This window comes from Onthophagus taurus, chromosome 7, assembly GCF_036711975.1.
Source record: "Onthophagus taurus isolate NC chromosome 7, IU_Otau_3.0, whole genome shotgun sequence".
NCBI lineage: Eukaryota > Metazoa > Arthropoda > Insecta > Coleoptera > Scarabaeidae > Onthophagus > Onthophagus taurus.
Window position 1 is genome coordinate 7520227 of NC_091972.1, and position 19345 is coordinate 7539571.

Genomic DNA, 19345 nt, shown 5'->3' on the forward strand with positions numbered 1-19345 from the left:
TTAATAATCTCACCTTCATCTATACGTTTTGACGCTTCTTCGAGATCTGGAGTGTCTTTGACTATCGCATAAATCAATGGCATCATTTCCCACGAATATCGGAACTTTTCTAATAGTTGTAAGCTTTCTTGAATTAAATCTTTTTGGCCAATATCTAAAACAAAGAAACAAGAAAAAAATATATTCATTGTATTAGAAATTAGCATCAAAGCAATATTAAAACAGTATTAATTTAAATATATCGAACCAAGTTTTCGAAACAATGGTATTTGAATAAGTCTAAATGAAACATTAAAAATTCAAGTAGAAAATCGATCTTCATTCTTGAATACGAAACGAGGAGACGTGTCCGATAATTAACCACCGCCAACTTTTTTATCGATTATCCTTCCACGGGCAATTATTCAAATAAGGTTTAACATAAGAAGCGAACGAGGAGTGCGTGATCGGCTTGAAATTTATCTTTCAGTTATCCTTCTCACACGTCACGTTTACCTGTTTCTTTCGTATATTGTTTCCTTTCTTTCCTACTTATTTCTCAACACACATACAAACATAGAATTGACGGTGCTATTGGCGGTAGTAGAAGTGGAGGAAGGAGCGTAAAAGAGGTCGAAACCGTGCCATGGTACTGCCTCTTTGTAGACAATCGGGGGGACCCCCCGGAACGGAGGCCGGGCTCGACTTTGCATGCACTACGTAGTTTCACATGATATATTAGATAATTCTTCTTCGCCACCAGTTTCTAGCCGGTCCGTCGGGCCAATAGCGGAGGCCGTACAGTTCTCGGACTCCTCCCGTTCAACGGTACCGTTTAAACATCATTGGTTTAGGTTCCTCTGATTGCCATTTCCAACTCTTGTCCTAGTTTAGAACAGCTTTTCAGTATTCGTTTCACGAACAATTGCGTGTTTAACTCTTTTTATTCTTACCATTTCAGTCGAATTAAAATCCTATTTAATTAAAGTTTTGCATACTTCTAGAATACTCTTCATTGTTAAATCAAATATACTACAACATTTATTATTTTAATCTTTATTATAAAATAACTTCTAAGTTTTTGGTCCACAACTTTTTGTATGCGAAAATATAAATTACTTTGAATTAAATCATGGTACAACTTTTTATATGCTCAACACCGGTTTCAAGTACATTTAGTATTCATCATCTCAATCTACATACATTTAATTAAACATCCATAAAGAAATATAAAAGATAAAAACAAACTTATAATTTATTATAAAAATATTTAAATCGTTTATGAAATTTGTACTTGTAGTGTTCAAATTATGACGAGAATTTATAAATATGGGGTTATACATATTATGTTTTCAGCACTTTTAGTATAATTGGGATCTCTTTTTAGATAGTTTTTATGAATTTGTTCTTCTTCTGTTGTATTCATCTTATCTGGATGGACACTTAAATGCACAGTGCATTCAGTTCCTGAATTCAGTTGAGTTATTGCAGACCTGAACTATGACTTCACTCTCTTCGAAGTGCTTAATTTTCTACTGATTACCTACGAAATTGATCTTGGAAATTTCTTCCTTTGCCAATGTTGCCATGGTATTTGCCAATCATGTGTTAGCTTATTTACAAAGGTTGGAATAAAATTGATGAGATATAAAAGGTCTTATAAGTTAACATATTTATACAAGCGATCATCACGATTTAATCAGATCCTGCAATATAAAATTTGAACAAGAAACACTGTATCCAACAGAGACAAGAGAAGAAATTGACTAAGAAGTCATCAAACGTGATACTGATGTTTGAAACTATGAGCAACTTTAATGTTCTACTCATAAATAATTCCGCTACTGACTAAATGTTACACCACAGAATAACCAGAAACGACAGCAGCACACGAGTCTCGATAATTCGCCAGTCCTCGAAAATGCAAACAGTGTAAATATCGCAGGAAAATGGTTGTTTCAGGTAAATAGCTTTTTCCAAAGCTTTATAGGTTTATTAGTTTTATTCCATTTATTTCAGTCTAAATTCTACTTTCCTAGGCAAATAGCATATGACTAAAATATTTTCTGGCAAATAGCTCTTTAAACTAACCCAACCCAACCCAATGCTTTATTTCTTTAAGAGGCCTGCACTTCACAGTCACTGTTTTCTGGGCAAGGGATGTCAAAATGCCAATGCCAACCTTCGCAATTTCAGTACAGTACAAAAAGGTGTACTTGTTTCAAAAATAAGATGATGTGCAATAGTAGATGCCAGTCCAGCAACAATTGTCAAAACAAGTAAATTTTTGTATTTAATATTTAAGAGCTCAATAAATAAATCGTTTATTTGTATCTTTATTAAACTTAATAAAAGTATATGAAACTGTTATGCATTTTTTGAAAATGATACGCAAATAATTTTACTCGTTTGACACTCATTAGTGACTTTAGTACTTTATTTTATTGAATTTTAGAGAACAGGTACCTACTCTATATTGCATTGTTGTATGGATAAAATGGTATTTGCCTAAAACAAGCTTAGACAGATGCTATTTGTGTTGTCCAATATTATTTGCCTAGACATTTAATGATAAATCTGTAACTACGGTTTGCCTAGGCAGCCAGTATCTGACTAGGAAAAAGCTATCTACCTGAAATAACCATTTGTCTGCGGCATGAACAGGAAATGCTCCGCAAAACGTAAATAAGCAAAAAAACTCCAGTTCTTAACCAAAACTTCGGTAATAAAAATTTGGCAATAAGCAAAAAAGTAGATGAAAATGAATGATGAATGAATGTATGAATGAGCGAGTGAGTGAATGAGCCTCTAAAGAAAATGCACTTGAAAACCATTCTTCCCCAAAATTGAGCCTCCCAAAAATAAAAATTAAACCATATTTACCTTCCGATAACAATTATCTCCATCAAAGAACGCCACGCGCCCCGAAAAATCTGGAAACATCCGATACGAGGAAACCCTTCAACCAGGTTTCTCCAAAAATTAGGGCGAAAGATACAGATCTGGCAGAGTCTCCCCTAAATTACAAAGCGAAACTTCTAAACTATCCCAACCCACGCAGATGAGTACGACCTTGAAAACTCAATTAAATACGTATATCCAGGACTATGACTTGATTACAAAGAAGGAAGAGCAAGCGTGAACATTACCCAAGAGCGGATTACCCCACCCCTGGCAAATATATTCGACTTTACAGGAATCTGTAAGGTTAATAAATAACAATAAGGGGTAATAGATGACGCTAACATAGTTAAAAAGAAAAATAAACTTTTACAATGTGTATTCGGACAAAACCACTTTATTATTTTTCGTCGCTATTGTTATCAATGAGGATACCGATTTTAGATGAAGGAAACATTAGGTTTTCTAGTGGTGTACACTGTGTTAATTAATTATCGTACCCAACATCATCATTGCAAGTATGCAACCAATATCACACTGAATATATCTGAATACGCAAATCGCGTATTGCAATACCAGTACTGTGATATTGGTTGCATACTTGCAATGATGACGTCGGGTACGATCATTAATTAACACACTGTATTTAATATTTCACTATCGCCAAAGATAACGAAGATATCGTCCAATAAAGTAAGTTACACGAGCCTAGCTTTGATCTCTTTCAGTAATTTTGTATATTCTCTGTACCAATAACACTAATACACCTCAACTATAATAATAAAGTACAATTTCGAAATATTGCAGTATCTATTTATTAATTTTAATCTATGTATATATAAAATTTTAATCTGCCGGTGGCGACCGATAGACGGAAACTCGGGATTAAGTCACTATTATCGGTGAAACGGCGACCGACAGGGGGACGCGGTCTCGAACGAGTTTCTTCATGCCCTTGGATTGAAAGTGTTATAAGTGTGATATATATCCAACTTGAAACCTTTACGCTATAGAGTTACAGATTTTAAACTGTATTGACTCATATCCACAGTTCTTAACTTATTTAAAATAAAAATTTATTTCAATTAAGTTTTTGGACCGTCTTCGGTCTTTCACCTGAAATGCGTGTCTATGATTGTAACTTTCGCTCGTGTTAGAAACATAAAACAAAAGGCGCGAAATCATTGAAGAAAGTATCAGTTACTTTTAAGTGCATAAAAAGATTTGAGCCGCTTATTGGGAACTACAGCACGGTTTCCCCTGCCTGAAGTTGACATGGGGATAATGAGTTCTTGGTTGTGGAAATAATAGCTATAAATGACGGTTTTTACAAACTTGAATTCACGAACGATATACAGAATGAGTCATTAATATCCTAAATACTAAATCGTTAGAGAAAAAAGAAATGTTTCATACAAAAGTTGTTTGACTCACCACTTTTTATAACGTAAAATTATTTTAATTTATATAGGGTGTTGCATTTACAAAATTTTTCATACTTTCCGTCACGCCTAAATGCATCACCCTGTATAAACGAAAATAATTTTACGTTGTAGTTGTGAGTCAGCCAATGTAATCATCGACTCCAGTTGGCAGACACGTTGTAATCTGCACTGATAGTAAACAGGCTATGCTAGCTATTAGTAGGCATCGAACTACATCATCGTTAGTGCAAGACCTATGCAATCTGGGTGATCACTTATCGGAAATAAGGGACACGATCATGCGAATAGGTTGGCAAAACGGGCATTAAAGCGCCTCAAAGCTGATCGACTCCATCTCCCATCGAGCTATTTACGATAGATGGGATGAGACTGCAGTAAGTGTCTTTGCAAAGAAAACTCTGCTCTACCTTAACCGGAAGAGATCTACTCAGTTCCTGGGAAAATCAAAAAGTGACTTGAGGTTCCTCATCAACTTCCTGACCAGACACTGCAGGTTACCTAAGCACATGTTCTACATGAAGTTGGTGAATACATCCCTCTGTAGAGAGTGTGAAATGGAAGACGAGACGGTAAGTCATATTGTTTGTGACTGTTCCAACCTCACGTACTTTAGGGAATCCACTTTTGGTGTACCATGGCCCTACATTTCGGATATAAAGAACATACCCTTGTGTTTGTATATTAACATTCATTAAAACCTTCGGCTGGTTTTCTAACCCTTGAATGAACTGAAAATTATGGGGACGTACAAAGGGCCCGCTGCGCGCTGGGGCATAAGTGCTGTGAAGGAATTCACCCCCACGTGAAGTTACATACATACATAGCGGTGAGTCAGACAACTTTGATACAATTATGGTAATAACTTTGATATATCAAAAATTGTAGTTATAGTTCTTGCAATAAAAACACGAAGAAATTAATACCTTATTGATTATAAATCAAATAAATTTTCATACATTATAACGTTGTATTGAAAATGTAAATAATTAATAATATATTGGTTTACATTGAAAGTTGTTAATTAATGCTCGTGGTTATTCAAATTAATGCTAATTGAAAATAATTGATTAATAATTGACTTGATAAGATATAATAAATACAATTTTCTTTAGATATCTTTCAAAGACAAATCATAAATTTTCATCATCCCATTTGACGTAAATCCATTCAGCCGGCGTCTTCGAACGGTATTTTGTACGGAAACGTTTCAAATAATGTCGACGACCTTGACATTGACACGCTCACTTTATAAGAAGGTTGTTTGCTCAGTTTACCCCGCCTGTATTCCGGTCAGGAATTCGAACCCAACAGACGGTTATTTACTTTCTTGCAACTGTGGGCGTTGTACAACTGTTACACTTAAATAGAATCGAGTATCTTTGAACTCGTAACTGAACTTCCTCCGTTCGAAAACTGTTTGTTTTTGTTTTCTCAAACTTGCAAAATGTATATTTTACTATCAGACTTAATGGGGATGATAAATAATTGAAAATTGCGGTTATTTGGTGGTCATATTGCGTGTGATATATTATCCCATTCGGTATGTGTACAAATTTCATTTCTAAGACATTCACCCTGACTTTAAAAGCGGATTTTAAATCAGAATAATCATTAAACATAGCAATTTTGTTTAAGTAAAAAGAAATTAAAACAGTTAATTTAAATCGGGTGATTAGTTGATTCTAGTTTTATTTACCTTTCACTTTAAATAACTTGTCCTTAATTCAAGGTATTTTAAATTCTCGTGGCGTGGCGTTTTTTTGCAAGATTATTCCTTCCCCATAATTAGAATGAAACCTAGATTATTAAATATGTGATTATCATTACAAAGGTTTTCGTTGAATAAATGAAAATAAAAACTGGATAATAATTGTAATTATTTCTCCCTAAAAATTTATCGCCACACTTAAACTTGATGATTCCATAACCTTTTGTTATAATAATAATTAATTTAAATTTATATTCATTAAAAATTTTAAATGATAAGGTTAGAAATGTTTATTTATTAACTTAAATGTTTTGATATGAAATGAAGTAAAATGATTACATTAATATAATAATAATTTATAATTAAGTTATACTTTCTTTCAAAATATATTTCTATAAATATACAATGTAAGATAAAAAAATTATGTTTTTTTTTAGTGTTTTTCTTTTGTAGCAAGAATGTCGAATATCTTAAGTGCAACATTACTACTTTTACATAAATCCTAGTTTACAACATTAGGATTGTCAAAGAATTGTTTATACCAGTAATAATGGTTCTAGAGTAATACTTCCCACGTAACATTTCTACATCCAAAACATTTCAAGTCCCAAATTTAAAGATAACTTTAATTTAATATCTAATCAATAATTTCTGAACTCCAATCTTAACTCAATCGCGGCTCTACCAAATCTAATCTTATGTCTATTATTTAGATCTATTTACTATTTTGGAGCAAATTTTATTTTTGATTTTATTGATACTTTAATTTATCACGCAACATATAAGAACAATAAAAAATGAGTTAGCACAGAAAATATCTGAAAATGCAATAAGTAATGACTGTTATGGAGATGTACGCAAGAAATTAATTAACGAGGACATACTAGCAATTACAATATCCCCCAAGGAATGAGAAAAAACACTGGGAGAAATCGCGGCTAAATGGTCTTTCATGAAGGAAAAAATAGAAACAACAACCCGGAAATTAAAAAAAAAGGGAAACCGCAGGGTTAAATATCGTCACTAATAAAATGATTAAATATGGAGGAAATATACTGTTTTGATCAAATACGCATTCTCTACAACAAGATACTTACTCACAAAAAAATTCCACAAGAGTGGATACAAAGTCTGAATACACCGATATCTACGAAAGAAAAAAAAACTGACTCTAGCAGATATCGAGGTGTAAATCTCGTATGTAAATCTCTTCATACTTTGTCAGGTCACAGAAAAATCCATTGAATTCGATAAAGCAGCTTTTATGTGTTTCATAAATCTCACTCAAGCTGTTTACAAGACGAGACAGGTTGTACTATAACCAATGAAGAAGAGAAATTTAAGCCAACACTTTTAAGCAATTACTTCAGAATTGAACAGCATATATCGACGCTGCCAAGTCAAAACGGCATAAACGCCAAAATGGTCACTATTTACTTAGCTACATCGTTGTACAAGATTTTCAAATCTGCATCCAACACTTAAAGAGACCTAACCGCAAAGAAACTGCAATCGTCATAATATTGGTTTCAATTTGAAAATGCCTACTCTAATACGACGTGAAATTTTTTTGTGTTTCTTGGAAAATCAAGTAAATGTCGGAAATAACTGGAAAAACATTCAGCATGACCATTTGAACTCAAGAAACACAGTGTTTAGAGAACCAAGTAGATGCAAACTAGCTATGTACAGGGTGGGCAAATTTGGGTGTTATTATAGGCTATCTCAGAAACTATAAGAGATACAAAAAAAGTAGGTGCCATGTCCCGGTCTCTTTTTCCGAGACTAATCCAATCGCGTAAAGACCAAATCTCTATCTTCTTTTGTTTTTAAGTTATCGCCAAAAAGTCAAATTCCAGTGATTTCAAAAAATGCTCAAATATTTCGTTTATTTTTATTTCTTTCAAATATTTCGTTTATTTTTCAAATTAGAGAAATGGGGTTAACGCATTCTTAAGACACTTTTTTGAGTAGAATATACTGCCGTTGAAAAATTTTTAACATAGCTGATAATTTTTGAGATATAACATAAAGTTGTATTTTTTTAAATACAAACTATACTTTATTATGATATTACTGAAAAGAGTATATTTTTAGGTTTCCAATGATGTATCGCACGCATGATGTTTCTGCGGAAAATAAGCGTTATTTTTCAATTTTTAAAATATTAAAGATTAAAATTCAAATTTTTAATTATAGTAGGCGAGGAAAACGCTAAATACTACTTAGTTACTATAGCAACGTGAGTTTACTTGTCATTTCATTCATGAATTTTGCGAAACAAGTTTCCCGTTTAAGAAGTTCCGCATTATCTTTAAATAAAACGATAAAATTAAATATAGAATATATTGGAGTCCGCTTTGAAGATGATACATAAGTCTTCATATCCCCATTCAAACGGTGTTTTTCCGAAAGTCCGCTCCCAGTTTATGATTCCTAATTTTCCTCTATCTCACTCAATTTCAAAAGAAAAGATTGCTGATATCAAAAAACTTCTACATCTTATGTTTGGGGAAAACTGGGAAAATACTACCGAAGATTTCATTCATTGATACCGAACTGTTCTAATCTTACAACCAGTAAGTTGAGTAGAAGAAGATGACAGTTTATGACTGTTTAGTTCCTGAAGTTGTCCATATTTAATTATTCATTAATTAATACATTTCTAGTATTTTTAATAAACAAACTTTAAATGCTAATCATTTTTTATTGGTAAACAAAGTCAGGGATAAGATGCTGAGAAATGTAAATTAACTATTCAAAGTTTTTATTCGTTGGTACAAAACCAACTTATCCTGAATAATGGTACAAAACCAACTTTATTCTGTCATATTCGTGCAAAACCATATATTATAGCCACTAGGTAGTATTTACTGTCCGGACACGCCTACTATAATCAAAATTTTGAACATTAGCGCTTACTATTTTCGAATTGAAAATTAACGCTTATTTTCTGCAAATACACCATACATGCGATACATCATTGGAAAGCTAAAAATATGTTCTTTTCTTTAACATCATAATCAAGTATAGTTTGTATTTAAAAAAACACAACTTTGTGTTATATCTCAAAAATCATCAAGTATATTTAAAACTTTTCAACGGCAGTATATTCTACTTAAAAAAGTGTCTTAAGAACGTATCAACCCCATTTCTCTAATTTCAAAAATAAACGAAATATGAGCATTTTTTAAAATCACGAAAATTTGTCTTTTTGGCTATAACTTAAAAACAAAAGAAGATAGAGGTTTGGTGTTTGCGGGATTGGCTTAGTCTCGAAAAAAGAGACCGGGACATGGCACCTACTTTTTTCGTATCTCTTATAGTTTCTGAGATAGCCTATAATAACACCCAAATTTGCCCACCCTGTACAATCAAATTGTACAACAATGAAACTTAAAAACAGAAGTATACGCTCCAACATCTAAAGCACTAATTATATCGGAATGTCTACACAACATAATATGGAAAAACAAACATATAAGCATCACAAGACCCATACAACGAAGCGAAGATACCAGGAACACATCTAGCATTGAGGATATTGTTAGATAAGCCAGAAAGCGAAGAAGAGTTTGGAGAGGCCATGATGACACCAAAGCGCTCTAAGGAAAGCTGCACATCAACATCACAAGATGGACCACAATGAAGCACATGTATATACAATTGTACTACTTCGTTAGAACTGATTAGACCAGTTATATTGACTTTAGAATTGTTAAAAAAGTCTATACTTTTTATTTTTATATGACAACAATAGATCTAAGCTCATTTCTTGAAACCAATACAATGAAAGTAGTACACAAACTTTGATCTTGTAAAGACATGGATTTTATTACAAGCAGTTGATTCTTTTATATTTGAAGATATTTGTGATCCTGCTAGATTCTCGCCAGATACAAATTGTACTCACTGTAACGATTGTTGTAATCTTTCACAGATTCACTTTCACTGGCTCTACAGCTTATAAAGTATTAGTCTAACTTTCAAAACTATTTCAAATTACCATCAAGAACGCATGCCTAGTTGGGTACACAAAACAATAAATAAACATATTTTGTCATATTAGAAACCAAGTTCTAAGGTTTTACTCTTTACATAAAATTTGGCCCAAATGTTTACCGGCGAGACGATAGCAACAAACCGCCCAGCAACAAACTTTTTCCTTTATATTTCCACCTACTTCTAGGGCCCATATCTTTGTTATTTAGAAAGATAGCGAAAAACTAAGCAAACGGTTGGAAAGCTTGGTCTTTTCTCTATCTTAAACCGAGTTTTCGTCCGCCGATATGTTGATAATAAGAGCAACAAAAAATAAGAAACATCGCGCTGCATTCAATTTACCTTAAAATTACCAAACTTCACGGCCTTGTGCAGCCGTTACCAGACGAAAATTTAATAAATGGTTTACATTTTCGGAAAGAGCTGACCTTGGACTATCTTATTCCGAGTTTTCGTCCGTCAATATCTGTCAGCGCCTGTAAAAAAAACGCTCCTGAAAAAGAGTCTACAGTTGGCAACAAACTTTACCTTTGTATTTCCATCTACTTTTCGGACGGATATCTTTGTTACTTATAACGCTAGCGAAAAACTAAGCACACGGTTGAAAAGCTTGGTCTTTTCTCTATCCTAAACCGAGTTTTCGTCCGCCGATATGTTGATAATGAGAGCGCAAAAAAAATTAGGAAAGTCGCGCTGCATTCAATGTACCTCAAAATTACGAAATTTAATAAATGGTTTACATATTCGAGAAGAGCTGACCTTGGACTATCTTACTCCGAGTTTTCGTCCGTCAATATCTGTCAGCGTCTGTCAAAAAAACGCCCCTGAAAAGGAGCCTACAGTTGGCAACAAACTTTACTTTTGTTGTGTTATTTATAACGCTAGCGAAAAACTAAGCACCCGGTTGGAAAACTTGGTCATTTCTCTATCTTAAACCGCTATTTTCCTCCGCCGATATGTTGATAATGAGAGCAAAAAAAAATAAGATACGTCGCGCTGCCACGAATTTTTGCCGCGGCTAAACCACGCTTGGGTGAATAACTCTCTTATATGACGTGGAGAAAACTCTAGAACTATATTCATCTTATGGGAAATTTTCTGCTCTTTTCAACGGTATATAACACATCTCAATCACACGTTTGCACAATCGTTTTTCAGCCCCGTCTACTTTTCGGTCCAATATTTTCGTTATCTAGAAAAATAGCGAAAAATTTGCAGCCCTTATTAGAAGGAAATTCAACAAATGATTTACATATTCGAAAAGAGCTAACCTTGGCCTGTCTTATTTCGAATTTTCATTTACAGACGCCGTCAATATCTGCCAGCGTCTGTAAAAGAAACGCACCTGAAAGACAACCTACAGGTAGCAGAACGCAATCACTTCTTAACCTAACTTTCTTATATGATGAAGGAAAAATTGGAACAAAGTTTTACCTGAGAGAGAATCCTAACTTCATTTCATGTTGACAGATAATTTTTGATTCACTCTTAATTTATTTAAAACCGTTTAAAAACATATAAGTACGAAGTGGTGTTAATAAAACTAAAACTAACACTAGCACTATCACTACAACTAACACTAGACCTAGAACTAGAAACTTTCGGGTTGAGCCGTGCGTTTTTTGACAAAATTTTTGACGTTTCGGGTGCCATGTTGCAACCTTCTTCAGAAAACAAGTTGGAAGCGAACCCGAAAGTTTCTAGTTCTAGGTCTAGTGTTAGTTCTAGTGATAGTGCTAGTGTTAGTTCTAGTTTTAGTTTTACGTTTAGAAACATGTTAAACTGTTCAAAAAGGAAAGATTATTTCATGTTACACCTATTTTATCAGAATCTGGAAGAATTTGAGTGATTTTAGACTCGAATTGTTGAATTGTGTTTTGATGGTTTTGAATCTGGTAACGTTACCAACTTTGCATTTTAACTCAGTTCATCAATTCAAAAAACGCGTAAGCGAAGTGCGTCGGACACCGTTGGAAAGAGCAGAAAATTTCCCATAAGATGAATATAGTTCTAGAGTTTTCTCCCCGTCATACAAGAGTGTTAGTTATTGACCTAAGCGTGGTTTAGCCGCGGCAAAAATTCGTGGTTTAGGTAGTTCATAGTCAGAAAAAAGGATTGTGCAAACGTGTGATCACGGTGTGTCACACATCGTTGGAAAGAGCAGGAAATTTCCCAAAAGCTGAATATTGTTGTAAAGTTTTCTCCCTGTCAAATAGGAAAGTTATTAGTGCAAGAAATATTTGCGTGTTTTTATCGGTAAGGGCTTTCTCAGGTGGGTTTTTCTTACAGACGCGGATAGATATTGGCGGACGAAAACTCGGAATAAGATAGTCCAAGGTCAGCTCTTTCCAAATATATAAGCCATTTATTGAATTTCCATCTGTTAACGGCTGCACAAGGCCGTGAAGTTTGGTAATTTTGAGGTAAATTGAATGCAGCGCGACGTTTCTTATTTTTTCTTGCTCTTATTATCAACATATCGGCGGACGAAAACTCGGTTTAAGATAGAGAAACGACCAAGCTTTCCAACCGTGTGCTTAGTTTTTCGCTATCTTTCTAAATAATAAAGATATGGGCCCTAGAAGTAGGTGGAAATATAAAGGAAAAAGTTTGTTGCTGGGCGGTTTGTTGCTATCGTCTCGCCGGTCAAATGTTTCCCAATCCGTGATTTGTTGCTTGGATTTATCGTTATATTATTAAATTCTTTTAGTTTTTGTTTGTTAATACCTATACAAGATAGATTACTTTTTGGTTACAAAATCTTATATTATCCAGGTAAGAAGAACAAGCAACAGAAACGTTAGGATTTTAAAAGGTCTTTTCAGAGTTGAATGCGCGAACTACGGCCCCGAGACGTTAACAAGGTGGGAAATTACAACTATAAATTGTGAAAATTCATTTATTATACGAGCAGACATTGTTGGACGACCGACGTCGAAGACGCCTGGCTGTAACGCGACGACCGACGACGACGACGTCTACGCGAACGATGCGAGTTTAATACGGTGTATAATTTTATCACGTGTTAAAATAAAAACGCCAAGATCCCCAGGCAGCAAACGTCAATATATACACGTGTAAAACGGAGCGCGGAGACACATAAAATTTTCGTTGTAAACGTTGATAACTCCTGTTGTTTCTAAGGCCATGGGAACTGCTTAATCTCTTGTATTGTGCTCTCCGGTGGCCGTAAACTTCAAGATGCTTGCAATGCTTCCGCACACCCTTTCGTCTCAACATCCACCTTTCATCCCCTTATTTCCCCCTAAAACAAACCCGTGCCAAGCCGTCGCCTTTACGTTACACAACAGATTACTCTTGTTGAGACACTATAAGGCACCGTAAGTAAGCGTGTTTTAATTATTTCATACCCACCGCGATGGATTACATTTAAGCATCTTGTTTATCATCAACATTTTTAAACAATTTAATTGAATACATAGACTATTTATTACTATTAAAAGAGAGATGATGTATTAAGCTAAAGCGAGATAATGATAGTGCACTTCGAACAGGATATCATAGAGATGGAGAGGGTTTGTGTGTGTGTGCAACTGAACACTGATGAGCTGATTATCGTCGGGAATCGTTCGAGAGGTGGTTAAATGACCGTTTCTATGACCGCAACCGATCGACCGTTGACAACGATGACGACAACGTCTCATATAACCAAACAAACTGGGTACTAAATTCCAACCCCGCAGGATCATTTAAACTGTGTCACAGAGTGAACACACCACAGTGTCCGTTTGTTACTCATTCTCTCTGTGTCACTGGACACAATACTCCGTATCACACTACAGGTGTGTTAATACAAGTAATACTATGTGGGTCGCGGTAAACTATAAACGAGTTGATCTAATATCAAATTACATGGTAAATTTGGTATTTTGCTTAATTACAACTAAAATTTTTTAAGGTTTAATTGATCAAAATGTAAAGTGAGTATATCAATGACTTTCAATTTGCCCGTCTAGTTCATGGTTAATAGTAATTGGCAACAATTTAAGTATTTGTTGCGTCTCGAAGTAATTCTCCAATTAAAATATTACACTGAACTTGAGAAATGATTCAGTTTGCCGGTTGTGATTAAGATATATTTGGAATGGGAATTAATTAGAATCTTACATTCTAATTAATTCGTGATGGCGCAAGCTTGGAACTCTAACGTTATTTTTAGTTGATCCTACTTTTATACAAAATTTTCTTTTTATGTTGAAAAATTAAATGACTATTTTTTATGATTATAAAACTTATGTAAAAACCTCGTAAAAAATAAATGTACATTTTTTTCATTTCAATTATAAGAATCGAGTGAGGCAACGTTATAAAATGTTTTGTGATGGCCAACCGATGGCAAGTTATAGCAGCTGCCTTTTAGAACAATACAATAAGCACATAAAGTTTGTCACAACGAAGCCTATAAATGAACAATAAAATAAAATTTATATTTTATAATAATAATAATAAAAATAATAAAACAAAAGCGGTTGAAATTAAACGCGAAAGATTAAAAAGAATATTACCTACTGGTTTTTCTGTAATGGCTTATAGATTAACAATTTGTTAATACATTTTTTTTTATAAACCCATAACTTGATAAGTTATCGATATCTTAACGACAACTATAAATTGTTACGTGCAAAATTTTACTATAAAATTTATGACAAGTCTAGATATAAAATTTTTAAAGCCACCATTACTCGAAACATTGTCAAATGTATTGAATATTATGTTCATTTTAGCAATATTTCTATTGGTGTGTATACCTAATAGAGAATTTAATAAAGAATTAAAAGTTAATTTTAATAAGATATAAATAAAATTATCGTAAGAACATCGACACATTTCGTATTTTATCTCTTTAAACATGTTTTGTATAATCTCTCCATCTTCAGGTAGGATTAGTTATCCTTCAATACACAATTAATCCACGTCTCCTACAGCTGCCAAAAACGTGGACGAAAATGTTGAAAAAGAGGCCTTTAAAAGAATTTTTTAATTATATCAGATAAGATTATTATATATTATAAAAATCCACCAGTCACATTAAGGAACTCCATTACGCATTATGATTAAATAAAACTGTCTTCATTCGCAAATAATATATGCAATCCTTGTATTTAATGAAGGTAATACGCAGTCTGAACTGACACTCAACGTCTGGCGGATGTCTAGCTTAAACAGTAGTAAATGTTGAAGGCATTCATAATAATTTCGTTATGTATACATTAAACATAGGGTAAGACCTCCGAGTAGATATAGCGGTATACCTTTAGCAATAATGCATTAATAATAAGCTTTGAAAATTCAAATACCATTCCACGCATAAATACCGTTCTAATAAAAAAAAACTTTGTTGTTTTGGTGATCATTTTGTTTTAAATCTTTGTTATTAATAAAATTTTTAACTGACAGTATAAGTCATTGGTGATTATTGTCAATTTCTCTGTGCTTCTTAATTAATTCGTGAATTGAAACACCTTGTAATGAGTAATTTAAAAAGAAACCAAGATTTCAAAGAGAAAAGATTACCCAATTTTACTCAGGCAGAAAAATATTTATTACTACGATTAACTAATCAATACAAGGAAATTGTTGAGAATAAAAAAACCGATGGTTTTACTTGGCGTAAAAAAACGGAGGCGTGGAAGAAAATTGAAAATGTTTATAACAATTCTACATCAGGATCTGTAATAATAAGAACACGAGCACGTAAATATAGGGTAACGTTGAATTACAGATACAAATGTTGCCAATTAAGTAACTTAGTGATTAGATTTACAATTATATACAAACTTTTAAATTTGAGAATAAATAAATATATTTACTACTTTAACTTACAATCATCATAAGAAATAGGTATAAAATTTTGCAAATTTAAGAAAGAATCTTAACAATACTTTTATTTCAATAAATGAGTGTCAATGGGTGGGAGAACACCTTAAAATGTGCTAGATATCTTCTTTTATGATACCACAAAGTATATCCTGTTAACCACCTTAGAGTCTGCATCTCCGCTGTTGCAAACTTCATTTATGGTCCCACATGGAGTATCCTATTAATTACCTTACTGTCTTTATCTTCGCTGTTCTGAGGACTCGTTTTGTGATAGCATTTTCTGCTATTGTCTTTAACGCATATGTAACAGGTACTAACATATATATGTTTTGCCATATGATGTCTCACTGGTAACCAGATTGGAAACCTCTTTTCGTTGTTTGAGCTATAACATCTTCTTGGAGGTTCCTGTTGCTCATAATATTGAAGTCAAGGTATTTACAACTCATCTCCTGTCCTATAGGCTTGTTGTTACAGATTTGGTTTTTGACACCGAGATGTTTATGTTGAATTTTGTTGTTTTTTTTCGAATTGGTATAGCAACCTCTATCTTCATTGTCCGACAACAGGACAGCATGAAATGAATGACCAAGGACGAATCCGATACCAAAAACTCAAAATTAACAAATTTTTATTACTGCTGTATTTACCACATATCTGCATGATACAGGATGCCAACCCCAAAACCGGAAAACTCAATCACCCCAAAGCCGTTATAGCGTTGACTAATAGCATATGACTTGGATTTTGTTAAAGATATTATCGTCATGGTAATTATTAATACCATTTCGTATCTAAACAACCTTTATTTAACCACAGAACATATGGAATGAACTCAATATTTTGAACGTGTAGTAATAACCACTTTCAAAATGCTATAAACTAAACACCCCATATTACAATATCCAACATAAAGTTGATATTAAATATAAAGCAGCTTAAAGTATGAATCGAAGTGCATGATACTTATTCGATTATAAACCATCAGGATCAATTTTCTTACGCACTATGAATTGTATTTGGTTCATGTTTCTGTCTTCGATTCGATCACAAAGTACAGAAGCAAAAACATCTCCTAATGCTGATGTAGCATCAATTTGACAATCGTGTTAACTGTTTGTTGAGTAATTCAAAGATTCTTACACTTCAACGTTCTATTTTAGTATTGATAAATAATCGCTGGTTTTTCGTAGATCGTTTAATATGTTTATGCCAAACAAACCGATAAAGTATAGGAGTATATATATATAAAAGGAGGCAGCTTTAAGTGCCTTATTACTGAAGACATACTCTTCACTCAAGTTGATGCAGGGTAACCTCAGAGAACATTTTGAAATTCACAGGAACCTATGTCTAAATCACTTGATTGAAATTAAAACGGATCTCTTCCAATTTCGATCAGCCATATAAGGTCATGTTTAGAAGATTGGACGAAATATGAGCCCATGGGCATCATATGGGCATCAGTGGGCCAAATAGCTGCATTAAGTTGCTCCTAAGCTAGGATACAACCATTTTACAAGCTGAAGTTCTTGCCATAAACTTTTGCACCTCTATGGTGGATTTCAGGTCACAAAGATATTGAGGGCAATACATTTTTTTTTAATTTTAAGTATTAATAAGGGGTTGTAAACCAGCAACATTGGTTTAAATTTACAAAAATTTAGCAAAATGTATCTGTAATTCAAGATGACCCTATAAAAAACGAAATAAAAATAATTTTATTTATATTTTAGAATCGTACAGCAAGACAATTAAAGTATAAATATGAAACAATTAAACGAGATTTAAAAAGGGAATACACTAATAATAAAAATTCATGGCAACCAAAAAGTGTTGAAGAAGCAAAGCTTATAAAAACAATTACAAATATTGTAGAAGAATCATTAAATAATAATAATTGTAATAGTAATACGTTAAATGGTAATCGCTATCAAATTAATTATATACTTTAATTGTAACAAAATAAGTTTTAGGAGTTGATATTGATGTTAAAAATAATGAACAAAAAATTGAATTTGAGTCAGATTCATCAAATGTTAATAATGAAATGGATATTGAAATAAAAACCTCAAGTGAAGATCAATCACGAAATGATTTGTCTCCACATTTGGTTCCAATCGAAACATTGAATGATTCATCTAAAATAAAAAATTTTAAAAGAAAAAGTTTGATTACAATTTTTTTTTTGAAAATATAAATAATTTCCTTCCTGTTTTTAGAAATTTCTTTCAACAATCGTCGCAAATTAATTCTTATTCGTCAAAATGTCTATAAAACTTCAACAGAAAGAAAACTTACTACACTAATGGAAGAAACGTTGAAATTACTAAAAAATCAAAATCATTTAAACTCGATTAAAGAAGATCAATTAAAAGAAATTCATGACATTCAAATGGAAATTTTGAATGCTCAAAAACGACAAGAACTGTTAAAAGAAAAATACATCCAAGAGGAATTTAAATTAAAACTATCTTTGTCAAAATTAATTGGTACAAACTCTAATATTTAAAACACAATTTTGATTTAATTTTCCAGTTTCGTTAACGATTAAAGTAATTTATTTAAATTTTTATACATAATTATTTCTTTAATTTCCATCATTATTCTGATGAAAGGTGATGTTTGAAAAATGAAAAATGTCCACTTGGTAACATCAGTGTTGAACGTAAGAAAAAAATATGTACCTACACGTTTCTGCATATTTTCACGAGCAGATCATTAGAGTAAATTGGGGTAATCCCCATCGTAATTTATTTAATTATTTTAAGCAATCGATAAGATAAATCAAGATTGGTCCGGTTTCTTCGTTTTTGGGGTCACAAGTTTTACACTATATATGGTCACAGTCCTTTCAAAAATGATTTTTTTACAACTTTTTTCCTTAGTATTTGTGAATATATTTATTCTTTTTTTCAAAAAATAATTATACGTATCGCATCATTTTAAAGCTAGCATATGTCTTCGCTTAAGATAAAAATCGCTTCTTAGTTTTTGTAAATTCTGTTGGAAAAAAATAATGAAAAACAAATTGTACTACAATAAAATTGAAATGATCTCAAAATCTCTTAATCCAACCCTGAGTACTAACTCTAAAACACTAAACAGTAAGTAACTTGCGGCTAAATTCCAATGGGGAAGATCTATCGTTTATCGTCTGACACACATTAAACTGTCGTCAAAGAGCTCTCATCTCTTACGGTTTGCGGTTACACGAGAAGAGACTCTGAATTACTGACGATTGTTAACCAATAATTGAGTATTGTTTATCGGCAGTGAGAATGTATAAGGTATTGAAGAAAATTAAATGTTTTCCGGTAACTTTTTTTAAACAACCTAAAAGAGGATATAAATAATTCATGATTGTGTTTAGGTCATGTTTTAAAGATATACGTTTATCATGAAAATGAACAAGAAAAAAACAAAGACAAACGTTCAACTAGTAGAGATGGCTTTAAGCCAAGAGTGT

General features: G+C 32.8%; 2 protein-coding genes across 5 annotated transcripts in view; one reads left to right on the forward strand and one right to left on the reverse strand.

The window, feature by feature from the left end:
* Nucleotides 1–19345, reverse strand: part of LOC111422761 (doublesex- and mab-3-related transcription factor DM-W) — a 90236-nt gene that overhangs the window by 38598 nt on the left and 32293 nt on the right. For all 4 annotated transcript variants that reach the window (XM_023055978.2, XM_071197859.1, XM_071197861.1 and 1 more), the window contains exon 2: nucleotides 14–154. In XM_023055978.2, the coding sequence (XP_022911746.1) occupies nucleotides 14–154 (141 nt within the window). The remainder of the gene's footprint in view (nucleotides 1–13; nucleotides 155–19345) is intronic.
* LOC139430660 (repetitive organellar protein-like) lies at nucleotides 15446–18394 on the forward strand. Its single transcript, XM_071197862.1, has 4 exons — nucleotides 15446–15728; nucleotides 17613–17799; nucleotides 17853–18044; nucleotides 18099–18394. Exons 1-4 carry the CDS (start codon nucleotides 15525–15527, stop codon nucleotides 18386–18388), a joined length of 873 nt encoding a protein of 290 aa, XP_071053963.1. The 5' UTR covers nucleotides 15446–15524; the 3' UTR covers nucleotides 18389–18394.

Excerpts from the sequence above, each read along its gene's own strand:
- LOC139430660 (XM_071197862.1), top strand. The coding sequence starts at position 15,525 with ATGAGTAATTTAAAAAGAAACCAAGATTTCAAAGAGAAAAGATTACCC. Across the intron at positions 15,729-17,612 it reads ACAATTCTACATCAGGATCT|AATCGTACAGCAAGACAATT; the intron begins GTAATAATAAGA and ends TTTATATTTTAG. Across the intron at positions 17,800-17,852 it reads TAATAGTAATACGTTAAATG|GAGTTGATATTGATGTTAAA; the intron begins GTAATCGCTATC and ends AATAAGTTTTAG.